Source organism: Macaca mulatta, chromosome 5 (assembly GCF_049350105.2).
Source record: "Macaca mulatta isolate MMU2019108-1 chromosome 5, T2T-MMU8v2.0, whole genome shotgun sequence".
NCBI lineage: Eukaryota > Metazoa > Chordata > Mammalia > Primates > Cercopithecidae > Macaca > Macaca mulatta.
Window position 1 is genome coordinate 103,583,676 of NC_133410.1, and position 15,366 is coordinate 103,599,041.

General features: G+C 36.1%; 1 protein-coding gene across 3 annotated transcripts in view; it reads left to right on the top strand.

Moving 5' to 3' along the window:
- Positions 1-15,366, top strand: part of SMARCAD1 (SWI/SNF-related, matrix-associated actin-dependent regulator of chromatin, subfamily a, containing DEAD/H box 1) — an 83,969-nt gene that overhangs the window by 26,010 nt on the left and 42,593 nt on the right. For all 3 annotated transcript variants that reach the window (XM_015138805.3, XM_015138806.3, XM_015138808.3), the window contains exons 4-6: positions 957-1,125; positions 3,999-4,065; positions 7,944-8,044. In XM_015138805.3, the coding sequence (XP_014994291.1) occupies positions 957-1,125; positions 3,999-4,065; positions 7,944-8,044 (337 nt within the window). The remainder of the gene's footprint in view (positions 1-956; positions 1,126-3,998; positions 4,066-7,943; positions 8,045-15,366) is intronic.

The window sequence follows — 15,366 nt, forward strand, 5'->3', positions numbered from 1 at the left end:
CATATTCCTGATCTTTGGGAATTTGCTTTTAGATGTTCTTAAGCATCACATATTGTGCTGTAAAGGACACAACAGAAATAATGTAAGTACATATAGAGATATTGCATATTCGGATATGTGTCTAAGAGAGCTATTCAGAAATAGAATTAGCAGCATAGCAAAGTCTGAGTTTGCTGATGTTAAGAATATACCTGAGTATAGACCCATCTTGCTTTCATTCTCTGGTCTCTAGCACTTATATTCATTTGTTACTATTCTAGTTCTGATCTCTAGAATGCCTACCATGTTTGAAAACCAAAATTTCAAAATGAGATTTTTTTGTCTAGGAAATAAATGAGTAAAATTTGACTCAAAATATCTTTTATAAAGAATAAACATATAAAGTTAAATCGAACAGGAATAAAGTTAGTTGTTGTAGAGTAAATCCTCATATGAAATAAATGTTCTCTGTTTGCTCAGGAAATGTTTTGTTTCTGGCAGAGATTCCTTTATTGAATGGGACCATTCTGATTTTAGCAGTTAGATCCTGATCACACCTAGGTAGGCCTGAAAATTACTTTATCTTTGTATCTGTTCAATCTTCATAATTTCTTAGGAGCAGCATAACTTCGTCTGATATGGAGAGTATTGGTGAAAGAAGATGAGTAAAGAGGAAGTGGGCATGCAATAAATGTGTGCGAATCCTAACAAAATAAATGCTAGAAGTTCCTTTTGTTCTTTTCCATCCCAGCTCAGGGTTGAGATTTTTTTCAGTGTATACTGACGTTGGTAATACAGGTTTTTCACATAACTACACTGAAATGGAAAAAAAAGTTCCCTTTCTGACAAGTATAGATTATATTTACTATTGAAAAGAACTGCAGATGTGTTGTACTGTGTATAAACATAGACAGTATAATGAAATAACATTAGTGATACATTAAAAATGTTTTTTCCTCCTCTAAAAATATTTTTAGTTCTGAGCCATCCGAAGATGAAGAGTCCCAAGGCCTTCCCACCATGGCACATAGAAATGATGATATTTCAGAATTGGAAGACCTTTCGGAATTGGAAGATCTTAAAGATGCTAAACTTCAGACTTTGAAGGAACTTTTTCCACAAAGAAGTGACAGTGATTTACTTAAGGTTATATTCTTTTATAGTAATTGGTTATTGTAACTGTAATGATGATAAACTCTCTCCCGCATCCAGTGCCATAGTTAGTAGTGGATAGTCATTTTTCTAAAGATATCTTATGTTTGAAGATACTATTAAATTTAAAGGAAGTAAATGCCAGAAATTTATTGAAAGTCTTAACTTTTTGATAGATGAGGTTATTCATTTGTAAATAATGCGGTAACTATAGCCTTAGTTGCAAACATAGGTTGTGAGTTTTTTTGTTTGAGTGTTTCTAAAATGCATAACCTCCCCATTTCCATTGGAAATACTCAGAAATGTCAGGAGCCACTCCATAAAACTGTGACAAGCGTTTGCAGTGACATTTAGTGCCCTGAAGCCAGCAATGCTAAACACCCTACAGTACAAAGGACAGTCCTGCGCAACTAAGGATATTCCTGCCAGTGGCACTCTTGCTGAGAAATACTGATTTAACTACAGAAACAAAGTAAAGGAGTATGGTTGAACTGTAAAGTGATGTTAAGGTATCTCTAATTATAAGAGTAAAAAAAAATTTGACCAGTTAAGTTTTAGGTAGAGAATAAATTTCTGAAGATTAATAAACAGTCTATTCCTAGCTCTGTCACTTACTAGTTGAATTATCTTAGGGGAATCATTTAATTGCAGGTTCTTTGTATTTTCATCTTTGTATCTGTCATCGCTACTACCACTACCAGTTCTCCTCCCCACAATATGAGACTTAGGAGTTACCATATCTGTATGGACTAGGCACGTAACTTTTAAGTGGTAACTATAGAGTACATACTCTTTTAGAAAGAGGTAATTGCTGTCTGGCTCCAGTAGGACATGGCCGTGTGAACTATTAGTGATAGCCCATTTTTACTGGATGCTCAGATTTTTCAAATAAAGCCATAAGGCTGGATATTTGTTGAGGGTTGGTCACCACTTTAACAGCTATATTCCTATGCCTAAAATCACCCATTTAAAATGTACAATTTAGTGGTTTTTACTATATTTATGAAATAATGCAACTGTCACCATAGTGACAGTACATTTCAATGACACCCAAAAGAAACCTTGTATCCATTAGCAGTCACTCTCCAGTTTCGTCACTCTCCAGTTTTCGTCCCTCTCCCGTTTTCGTCCCTCTCCCAGCTCCAGGCAACCACCAATCTATTTTTTTTTTTCCTATTATTGGTATTTCATATAAATGGGACCAAATATCTGGTATTTTGTGACTGGCTGCTTTCACCTAGTGGAAGAGATTCATCGCTGTTGCAGCATGTACTTTGTTCCTTTTAATGCTAACTAATTTAAAAAAAGATAAAAATAAACATGCAGTTCAAGCCAAACAAAACATATCTATGAACCATAGGTGGTCCTGTGCCTGCCAGTTTGAACTCTTAAGTGTAGATTACATTATTTTTATTCTATGTTACTTTTGACATGAATCCACTGGATTTTTCCTCCAAACCATTTTGATAACCGTCTTACTATTAGCTAAATGAAACTTTAGTGATATCTTGAGTCTGCATTTTCTCTGACAGCAGTGTTACTTGTCTGCTAATGTGATTCTTTTTTTTTTTTTTTTAATGGAAACAAATGTAGACCCAAGGGCTAACATATTTTAAAGCAGTAATAAAGAAAGAGCTTCCAACAGAATAAACATGGAGTATTAAAATATTTAACATAAAGGGCCAAATCTCAGTTTAAAAGTACTTTCACTTGATTGCCAATTTTTAATGTAGTTCAAAGAGTTGTTTTTTCTTGTAAAAATATCTTTCTCTAATTTTGTAATTTTATTGGAAAAATAAGATTGATATGCATAATTTCCCTGAATGTTTCATTAATCAGTATCTGAAATTGTGAAATTTAGCATATCGCACACTCCAAAGCAGAGCACTCTCTTGAGGTAATCTGTATTTCAAGTGATCCCCTTCAGTTCTAGAGATTTAAAGGTAATGTTTATAAGTTACTCAACAAAAGGTTTTAAATCCATATAAAAGAATTCAAGAGGTTGTGAAATAGTTCTAGGCTTGCTAAGAATATGCTTTGGCTATTTTGAAAATGAAGAGGGGCCAATAGGATATATCTGAGCATCCAAGATTAGGAAAAATTAATGTGGAAGAGCACTTTGATTTGAGGCTGCTTGATTTAATACAAAAAGTACCTTGTTTAAAAGTAAGATCTTTTTAAAACAAGTAACTCATTTGAAATATGGGAAACTATAACAGGAGAAAAATAGGGGATTTTAGTTTTTTCTGAAATCTAAAATTACTGAACACTGTATTAGAATGATGTCGTGCAAGTAATATATGCGTATGTTCTTCAAAAATTCAAACAATTTGGAAATAGAGTAAAATTTAAGAGCCCTTATCCCATTTATCTTGAGCAGTATTAGATTTTTTTAAAAGAGTAGAATTGTCCTTTTTCCCCTAGAAATTAAAAAATTTTTAAAAATATAAATAGATGTCTGTCAGTCTCCTCTTTCCCCTTTCTGTCTCCATCTGACACTCACACATACACAAATGTGAGCATGCACACACACACACACAGTGCCTACATGTTAAGTAGGAAATTTTGTGTAAAACTTTGTAATTAAAATAGAAAAAACCTGGAATATACTGTATATATGTGATTATATTTTAATTTTTCCTTTATAGTAAGGATGAGTCAACCTGATACGTTGTAAAATACACTTAAAGTTCAGACCTTTTACATAAAACAGATTTTCCGAAAATTTATCATAGGACTTAATGAACTTAAACTGTGACACACATACTTTCCTAACATGTTTATATTTAATATATTTGTTTTTGAATATTTCAGTAACAATTCTTAAAGTGCTGATTTAAAACATTAATCTTTTCTCGTTCTGTTAGTTGATTGAATCAACAAGCACTATGGATGGGGCAATTGCTGCTGCCTTGCTGATGTTTGGTGATGCAGGTATGCCTGACTTAATTTTAAGCCTTGTCGATTTATTGTTACATCATAATAATAGTACCTTCTCATTAATATTGCTCCACAGTTTATCAAACACTTTTATGAATTCTTATAGGAACCTGTGAGGTATTAATAGTTTCAAATTTTTTCCCTAGAAAGGAAAGAAGTTTCTCATTGATAATTTTACTGCTTTTCTACCAAATGTCATAACAGTGAAGTTTTGGCAGGATATATTTTCTTTCTTTTTAAAGTATAATTTCTAGTTGCATTGTGGTTTTATTATAGGTTTACAAATCTTAGTAGGAACATAATGTCTTAGGGAAAGTCATAGCTGGTAATCAGCATTTCTTCATTTAGTAAATATTTTTTCATGTTTCAGGGCTTGGGATACAAAAATAAATGTATTTGAATGAGCTTGCAATATAGAAGCGTGTCCAATTTTTTAATAAATTTTTTTTTAACTTGCACCTACCAAAAAAAAAAAAAAGTAAAAATCACCTGACCCTACTAAAAAAGTATTTAAAGTAAACAGTTAAGGCAAACCCACACTTCATTAACCACCCTTAAATTATAACCACCTTTTATGTCATTCTCAACTTTTTTCCTGCTTCTATACACTGGCATATAACACACATACATTAGGTTACAAAATGTAAATATATTGGTTTGCATCTTTTAAAAAATCATTTAATAATTTGTCATGGATAGCTTCACATTCCTCTGTGACTACCCACAGGATTAGTTTATTAACTGTTTCCCTATTAATTACCACTTAACGTTTTCATTATTGTAGTACTAAAGTAAACGTCCTTATACATAAATAGAACAAAGATTTATGTTATTTATGTAGGCTAAATTTCAAATTAGGATGCTAAAGCAAAGTGTATACACATTTTAAATTTTATTATGTATTTCCATGTCCTTTTGTTAAAGGTTATGCCAGTTTATGCTTTTATCGACAGTGTGTTTGTGAATGCTCATTTTTTCTAAGTGGATTCTTTCTACTTTTAATTTTTTTTAAGTTTAAAATATGTACAAAAATAGAAAACAGTATGTGTTCCCATGGACCCATCCATTCTTCAATAATTATCTACCTAATTTTTCTTCCACTAAGTGGATTGTATTTGAGTAGACGTCTACATAAGATTTTATTTTGTCCATATGAAATATTTTAAATCTTTAATTTCCTCCAGTTTGAGCAAGGAGACAGTATTTTGTGGGTGCTACCTACGCAAAGTATCAAGATTCTTTTTTGTCTTCTATTTATTATTAATAGCTGTGTGACCATCAGCAGTGTTGCTGACTCTTCTGTCTTTGTTTCCTTAGCAGTAAAATAGTATATAATGCCAAACTCAGAGGTTGTTGTGAAGAACTAACAATGTATACTTCTTACTAGGGTGCCTGGTACATAGTGAGTACATACCAAGTGTTAGCAGCTATTTGTTTAAGGGTCATCTGATGATTAAAGAAAAGTTACAGGAGAATGTTACATTACTGCATCCCTAGCACTTATTTTAAAAGCTTCTGAGCTAGGATTATGCCACTGCACTCCAGCCTGGGTGACAGAGCAAGACCTTGTCTCAAAAAAAAAAAAAAAAAAAAAAAAAAAAACACCTGAAAAATTATAGGCTCAGTGAACATTTGTTGAGCTGCAAAATGCTTGGGAAGTTTTGCAGCTTCCCAATACGTTCTTGCTCTCTCATTATCTCATTAGTCCATAAACATTTCATTAAAACCAGGTTGTGGAATTACTTTATTCCACAGTAGCATCTAATCTTTTTTCTCTTGAGCAATTCATCTTATTCAACTTGTTCATTAGTTTCACAAATATTTATTATGCTTCTTTACTAGGTAGCACAGGCTGTGGCTTAGGTACTGAGGCTACATGAGGAATCAAAGTGGATACAACCTCTGCCCTCATAGAGTTTACAATCCTCATTAAATTTATTTAGCTTCAGCTGAGTTATTTCTTATTCTTCCATTGTACTTCAGATTATTTCATTTAAAAAAAATGTTAACTGGCAAATTACAAGGAAACAAAAATTTAGGATTTTCTTGTTTTTTAATTAAACTTCCATGCTGCATCATGGAACAGACAGAACAATCTCATCAGACATCTTCATTTTTAGTGTAGTGTACTTTGAGGTAGTATATAGAATGACAGCTTTGTCTAACCTGAAGATAAGGTTAATCTTCAATATACTATGTCTTTAAGACAGGAAACTATACTTGCCATTTTAGAACAGTTTTCAACAAAAGACCTTTTCAAATACCTGTAAGTGATCTTTAACAGATCTGCAAATTGTGACAGTTCACATTTTTTTTTTTTTTTTTTTTACCACAAATTGCAGTCTTATAGACAGCTGACAGCCTGCATATTAAACACTAGGGATGTTTTTGTGCTGTTTCTTTTGAAGTTTTGTTTTTGAATATGAAATTACAGAAACAAAAAAATGTGTATCCAAAGTTTTTACTCTACTTCACAAAGTAAGAGTACGAATTTATTGATGTTGTCAGGAGTCTCTCTAGCTGTTCTGTTGTGTTTTTTTTTTATTTTTTATTTTGAGACAGGACCTCACTCTGTCACCCAGACTGGAGTGCAGTGGTGCAGTCTCAGCTCACTACAACTTCTGCCTTCCAGGCTGAAGTGATCCTCACACCTCAGCCTTCCAAGTAGCTGGGACTACAGGCATGCACCACCACGCCCAGCTAATTTTTGTTGTTTTAGTAGAGGTGGGGTTTTACCATATTGCCGAGGCTGATCTTGAACTTCTGAGCCCCAGCGATCCACCCACCTCAGCCTCCCAAAGTGCTGGGATTACAAGCATGAGCTCTGCACCTGGCTTCTGTTCTGTTCTTTTTAGGAAAGAATTCAACATGTCTAGGTGATGTGGCAAAATTATCTGATTTGAAGCTTTTTTTTCAGACTTAAAATATTACATTTAGAATATTGTGGTTAGTATTTGTACTGACAAGAATACTGTGCTTTAAAATGTTAATAACATTCCATTTTATTTTGTAATAGCCATGTTAATGAAATTTTTAAGCTGACATGTATGTATTTATTTCAACTTCATAGTTAGGGCTCTGATATAATTAATGCTGAAATCTTAAAACTTTGTAGTCTTTAGCAGGTGCTTTCATAGTAGCACAGCAATATGTCTGACAAATTTGTTCTCTGAAAGCAAAAGTATTTAAGAAATAGGTAAAAGTATACAAAATGTATACGAGCATACATAAGTAGCATATGTAGCTCAAGTTTGTTGTCTTCCAGTCATGACAATATGCAAATTTCCTGTTACTGCTGTACCCTATGTTATATTCTCTTGTTTTTACATTAAAAGCATTTGTTGCTTAAGCTCTCTGTATCTCCATCCTCATTTGTGAAATAAAAATGTTACCTACTTTGTAGGTTTGTTTGTGAAAAGTAAATGAAACAATAGTTTATAAAAGACCTTGCGCAAAGCCAGGTACATAGTAGACACAGAAATTACTGGTTTCTGTGATGGTATTCAGATAACTTACACTTGGTGGGGGTCAGTTTTATTTCACTGCTCAACACTCAGCCACTGGGAAGAAACCCTCCCTCCTAATGTTGCTCTGTAGAATTATTCACTAATTTAGAAATGTGTATTTTTAGATTAAATAATGTGATGGTTTATGCATATAGTATTACAGTGATTTCTACTTCTGAAAGACTGCAAAGAATGTTGACTTTTTTTTTTTTCAATTCGGCCATATGTGGAACAACATACACTGGGCCTGACATCAAGAGAACTGTCTAGTAATTCATTATAATACATTTTTGCCTTTGTTTTACATTAAATTGATTTTTTTGCTGTTTCTGTGCAAAGTTTGAGTGTGCTGCTCTGCTTTAAAAGGTGGTGGGCCCAGGAAAAGAAAATTATCTTCTTCTTCAGAGCCATATGAGGAAGATGAATTTAATGATGATCAATCTATAAAAAAGACAAGACTGGATCATGTAAGTTTACATTTGAATTACAGTATCAAAATTGGCTGCTTAACTTTAGAATATATTGAGTTTGTGGATATTATTAGACCTGAAAATCCACCTAAATGAATTCCTTTCTTTCACAACTAAGGGAATTTATGTCTACATTTAATTTGTGACTGTTTTTGCTTTTTAATTTATCCAGTATGAAGCCTGTTTAAGCACAGACTATTTTGTGTCTGTGGCTATCAGACCTGAAAATTTGTCTAAATGAATCATTCTTTTCTTTCACAACTAAGCCAGATAATTTATGCTTCTATATAATTGGTAACTGTTTTTGCTTTCTTTTAAATTTATGCAGTATTAATTGCTTATCCCTGCCCTCTTCATTACATTGGGTTCTCTGAACTGTGTGTGTGTTAATCTCCAAATTTCCCCTTTTTATAAGGACAACAGTCAGATTAGGTCCCGCTCTAATGACCTCATTTTAACTTGAATATCTCACTAATGACCCTGTCTCCAATAAGGTCACATTCTGAGGTACTGGGCAGCAGGACTTCAACATATGAATTTGGAGGGGACACAATTAACCCATAATAGTGGTGTTTCCAGAAGCAGGTAGATAGGGAAGGCAAATTCATACTTAGAGTAGGTTATCTGTTACTGTGTCTTTCATGATGAATTATGAAGGTCTAATCATCCTGCCACCAGACAGTTGACTGAATCTCCCAAGGAATGGTGCTATAATGGGGACTCATTGTTGGCCTCTGTTCCTTGCAGGTTGAGCACTGACCGTAGCAGTAGCCAGATTAATCTTGGTGTAGAAAGTCTTACCTTGTTGACTTGCATGCACAGACTCAAACCCAGTTGCCATGGCCATTTGTAAATGGGCCTATTGAGCAGGCATTCAAGTGGCTGTGGACTTAACTGGTGTTCACAAAATGGGTGATCTTGTATACCTGATCTTTAAAAATTTTCTCTGCCACATGTGCATCCTTGGCTGAACATTCACATGAACACCGTTATCCTTGTATTCTATTCTCAGGATACCTTCTTTTTTTGTTTTGTTTTTGAGACAGAGTCTCACTCTGGCCCAGGCTGGAGTACAGTGGTATGATCTTGGCTCACTGCAACCTCTACCTCCTGGGTTCAAGCAATTCTCATGCCTCAGCCTCCCGAGTAGCTGGGATTACAGGCATGCAGCACCATGCCCAGCTATTTTTTTTTTTTTTTTTTTAATTTTTTTGTAGAGATGGGTTTACACCATGTCAGCCAGGCTGGTCTTGAACTCCTGACTTCAAGTGATCCACCCACCTGGGCCTCCCAAAGCACTGAGATTACAGGCATGATCCACCACGCCTGGCTGTATTCTCAGAATAACTTATATTCTATTCTGAGATGTTCAACAATGTGCCTCTTCCCCAGACTTCCTGGTTACCAGTTTTTCAGTCTTGTTCTTCTCGTTAGCCTCTGTCCATGATATATTGCTGATCTCTACCCCTGGCTGTCTCTTGGTACACAAAATGGGCAACAAGATGTACTGCCCAAAGTTGTACACAGGGCTACTCTCTGAGTTGGGTTTATATTATAGCAGTTGTTCATTTGGCTGGTTCTAAAATTATGCAAATCTTTTGTAAAGTCAAGCCAGTTCAGGCTGGTTGCAGTGGCTTATGCCTATAATCCCAGCACCTTGGGAGGCCAAGGCAGAAGGATTGTTTGAGCCCAAGAGTTCAAGACCAGCCTGAGCAATATAGTGGGACTCCCGTCTCTGCAAAAAAAAAAAAAAAAAAAAAAAAAAGAAGAAGAAAAAATTTTAATTAGCTGGGCATGCTTACAGGCAGCTGTAATCTCAGCTACTCGGAGGCTGAGGAGGAAGGATTACTTGAGCCCAGAAGGTTGAGGCTTCGGTGAGCCATAATTATGCCACTGCACTCCAGCCTGGGTGACACGGTGAGACCTGTCTCATAACAAACACATGAAGTTTAAAGATTTCTCCCCTCTTTATCAGGTCATAAAGAATTTTCTCTTTTTTTTCCTGAGACATAGTCCCACCCTGTCACCCAGGCATGATCTTGGCTCACTGAAACCTCTGCCTCCTGGGTTCAAGTGATTCTCCTGCCTCAGCCTCCCACGTAGCTGGGATTACAGGCGTCCACCACGCGTAGTTAATTTTTGTGTTTTTAGTAGAGACAGGGTTTCACCATATTAGCCAGGCTGATCTCAAACTCCTGACCTCAAGTGATCCACATGCCTTGGCCTCCCAAAGTACTGGGATTACAGGCGGGAGCCACTGTGCCCAACCTATCGGGTCATAAAGAATTTTTTATAATGCCTCAGGTATTGGTTGAAGAAGGGGCAGCAGTGATGCAGAAGCAGGTACCGTGAGAGTCTGAGACACCTGCACATGCAATTTATTTATGTCTCTTGAACCTACTCAAGTCCAGTCTCAAGTATACTATTCTACTTGATGGGTTGCTGCTGCCAATGCTAAGGTTTAGGCTAGGTAAATCAGATACCCAGATCACATAACAACTCAAGTCTCGTGGTCATATGATGTTCTGTGGTCAACTGTTCTGCTTTTATCAGGATTTATTATCAAGTCAATAGCTATTTCACAAGAATAGATCAGTCATTTTTGTTTTTAAAATGTGAATTTATTCCAGTGTTAATACATTAGAGAACGATTTGAGTATAATCCAAAATTTGCGTGTATTTATGTGCAGTTTTGCCCATGAGAAATAGTAGGTGATCATAGAAAATTGCTTCCAGCTGAACCAAGCTACATAGGAAAGCATAAAACACACACGTTTCCAGTATCCACTGGCTGCCTCTTTTTACCATGTATATTATCCTGTTAGGTGGTGATGTGCTGTTCTTTGACATTTGTGATCTTTTCTATTTGAAAAAAGCAGTCATTCAACATCCCAATCCTATCTCAGCATTCTGGTTCAAAAATGCCACACAGTGCATGCAGAGGGAATGTTTTGAGTATTAAGGAGAAGCTCGAAACAAGAGAACATTTGGAAAGAAATAAGAACATATGATAGATCCCAAGCAAGAGATATAAAGGAATCCACATTATGGACCATCAAAGATAATGCCACAAAAATTAAAGTGTATGTATGGCTGGACCAGGTTCAAGTGCTGGAAAGTCAGTAAGAGCAAGGCCTAAAGAAACAGAAGAAAAGGAAAGATAGTCAAATATTTGGATTCAAGACCAAAGGGTGATAAACTAAGGGACAACCTTTCCCGTATAGATCTTTGTAATTATATACATAGACCTAAAATAGAAGTCGCTGTACCCTGCGTAAGTGGTTCCTTTTAGTGCTAGTAGTGGTTGCTTTAATGATTTCAAACAATGCTATAGTTTCCTAAGCCTTTGGCTGTCGGACATAACCATTAGTGTAGATATGAAAGCTGCAAAAGAGTTTTTCAGCAATAATACAGAAGTAAATTGAAGAAGGCAGCTGTGCATGGTGTTAAATTCTTGGTTTTGATTAGACAAATAACCTGTTAAGAACGCATGCCTCGAATAACCCAAATATGAAAGACAGAAAACATGCTCTGGGATTTAAGGCTCCTAAAGGTGACATAACTGATATTCGGCACCAGTGCCAAATGGAGATTTGAAGCTGAAGCTGAAGCCAATAATATCACTTACCAAACTGTGAACCTTTTAAAAGAAATTGTTAAAGTCATCCTTTGAGGTTCGTGTCAGGTATAGCAAAATGTATGGATGACTGCCCACATTTGCATTTATATTTTTACTTAGTTCTCTGTTAAAGAGGATGAATGCCCCAAAACTTTAAAAAAAAAACACACTTTAAAAATTCTTAGTGTATCAAGCTCTCTCTCTCCAAAAGCAGATTTCAACCTATGTCACATTCTTCCTTTTGCCTCCAAAAACTGCCTCTCTGATAATAGCCCCTTTTTAAAGGTGTGATAGCAGTGTTTATAGCTTACTATTTTAAAGTGAACATTTAAGATATTAATTGATATTATCTAAGGCAGGGATGCAGAAGTGGTTATAGAATGTTGGAAGAGGTTTAACATTGCAATGTCATTGTTGAAGCCTGGAGTAATATACCAAGAGTGTTTGTGTTATGTGTGGCAGAAAATTGCCTTTGACTTGATTCTTTATTTTGAATAATTTGATCCTTCAGAGAAATTTTAAAAGTTTAAAACAAGAGCTATATTGATCTAAGAAAGCAGTTTGGACTTGGAGCAGTCAAAAATGAGGATGTTGAAAAGTTTCTGGGGTCCTATCCTGATGATCTAACCGCAGAAAACTTTCAGCAACTTGCCGCTGATGGCTGTATGAATGCAGAAGATGATGATGACAGTGATGAGGAAAGTCAGAAGTCTGTACGCCATGACATAATACAAGTGATCAGTTGTTTTAAATGCTGTGAAAAAAGTCGGACTGCCTTGAAGATAGTGGCTTTACTGCTGAAGATATTAGAATAGTCTTGTATGGCATCCGGACGAATTTGGAACCATACAGGCAGCTTTAGTGTAAAAGGAGGAGGCCGGCAACACCACAGAAATTTTATTTATTCTTTATATTTTAAATTAGTACAGCGGACATAACACAAGGACAGTGAGCTACAACTTTCTGTATCTGGTGTTACACATTTCCATTCATTTTCAGATAACCCATCTTCTACCACTTCACAATAACTCATAAGCTGTAAACCTCCCAATGTCTACAAGCAAACTTCAGCTCACATTTATTGTAGTATTTATGTGTTAACTATTTAGTGTGTGTAAAATTGTGGTATCATTTTTATTAGATTTCCTTCTCTTTTTATGTGTCACTGATGAAGTTTTTAACATTGTATCTCTAACAGTTTTTCTCCTAACGGCTATAATTTTTACTTTAACAATTTTACATAGTGTAGTAATTTTTGGAAATGCATGTGTCACAGCAAAAGTGACTGTGGTCAATAGAAGAGGACATGATGATCTTTCTTTAAAACTCTCTGCAACGATTTTCCCCTTGGGGCTTGCCAGAGACTTCGTATGATATCCTTACCTGCGACAGATTCTTGGATAATCATTGCATCTGCTGGTGTCATGAAACCCAAATGGCAGAGTACCTTGTATTGCACTCTGGACCTGGTACAGAGCCCTCTCTTAACCCAGGCCCCATTCATAACTGACAATCTTTTTTTTTTTTTTTTGAGATAGAATCTCCCACTGTTGCCCAGGCTGGAGTGCAATGGCATAATCTTGGCTCACGGCAACCTCTGCCTCCTGGGTTCAAGCAATTCTCCCACCTCAGCCTCCTGAGTAGCTGGGATTACAGGGGCCTGCCACCATGCCTGGCTAATTTTTTATTTTTAGTAGAAACAGTGTTTCACTGTGTTGGCCAGACTGGTCTCAAACTCCTGACTTCATGATCCACCCGCCTCGGCCTCCCAAAGTGCTGGGATTACAGGCGTGAGCCACCATGCCTAGCCATAACTGACAATCTTAAGAGGTATTTTATAAAATCAATCAAGCAGTACACACCCGAATGAAGTATATCTTGCCTCCAGTGTGCAGGGAGCTCCCAATGTCCAAACAGTCTAAAGAGGCAGATAGGTGCAGCCTTTCTTTTCTTAAGAGTGGAGTTTGCAACATGCTCCAGACTACACTCCCATAAAAGTGATGGGCCTCAGAGTGAGGATGGTCATTCCTTCACCCTGATACGTGGCATGTACGTATCTGACCAGTACCGTTGAAAATACCCACTACCTGTTTATCAAGTCCAGTCAACATGATGTCTTCAGTATAGTGGATCAAGTGACACTCTCTGGACTCTGCAAAACCATCAAAGTCCGTGAGTACTGTATTATTTGAGAGAGCCAGGAAAGTTACTGTAACTCTGAAGACTGAAGGTGTATCATTAAACCTGCCAAGATAAAAACAAATTGCTTCCATTTGATCTAATTGGGAAAGGGGAAAAAGCAAGTGCTTGATTGATAACTGCATAGCCATATTGATTTGCTCCAGCAAAAATACCACATCCTGTAAAGCAGCTGCAGGTGGAGTTTGATTGTTTATGATACTCTTAAATAATTCTCCCAAGACTCATCTACTTTTTGTATAGGTCAAGGAGGCATCTTACATTGGGATGAGATGGTAATGTCAATATCTGCAGTTCCTTTCGGGCTGTAGTACTTGTTTATTATTGTTGTTTTGATTGAGAGGGACAATTCTAGGGACTTGGATTTGGTGTTTCCTGTAATAGTGGCCCATACCTCATGGGTCAGGGAACTAATATAATAGGGGATTTCTGCCAGTGCCAAATATGTCTGTTCCAACTATGATTCTGAAGATGGAAAAATAAGCACTGAGTTGAATCATATCCCTTGGGCCCGCTGAGACAGATAGGGGCCCAAACTTTATCAACTAGCTTTTGTAAAGCGTCTGTGTAACCTCCTGTACCACATGAGTATATTCAGTCACCAGGAATTAGAGCTGGCAGAAGTATGGGATCCAAGAGCAAACAGCACATGATAGGCACACCATCTACTAAATATTGTGCTATCATATATTTGATTCCCAAGAGCTGTTTACTCTTTTCCAAATAATTTTATCGAGGTGAAATTCATGTAGCATTAAATTAACCATTTTAGAGTGAACTATTTAATGCTATTTAGTACATTTACAATGTTGTATACCATCATCCCTGTCTAGTTCCAAATGCTGTCATCACCACATAATAGTATGCTATACCCATTAAGCAGTTTCTCCCCATTCCCTCCTCCCCCTAACCCCTGGCAATCACCAATCTGTCTTCAGTCTCTGGATTTACCTATTCAGAACATTTCACATAGGTGGAATTATATAATATGTAACCTTTTATGTTTAGCCTCTTATTTTTTAATTTCAGAAAAATGTGTTTTGATGTTTTATGTTTTCATACTTTTATGTATGAAATTGGGGTATATATGCAAGTTTGTTACAGAGGTATATTGCATGATGCTGAAGTTTGAAGTGTGAATGAATCTGTCACCCAGATAGTAAGCATAGTACTCAGTAGGTAGTTTTCCTTAACCCTTCCCCCACATCCTCCCTCCGCGTTCTTGTGTTCCCCAGTGTCTGTTGTTCTCATTTTTATGAACATGCGTACCCAATGTTTAGCTCCCATTTATAAGTGAGAAATGTGGTATTTGATTTTCTGATTTCACATTAGCTGGCTTAGGATAATGGTTTCCAGCTACATCCATGTTGCTGTGAAGGACATGATTTTGTTCTTTTTTTATTAGCCTCTTATGTAGCATAATGCTTTCAAATATACTACAATGTTCATTTGTGTTGTAGTATGTATCAGTACTTCATTCTTTTTTTATGACTTAGTAATA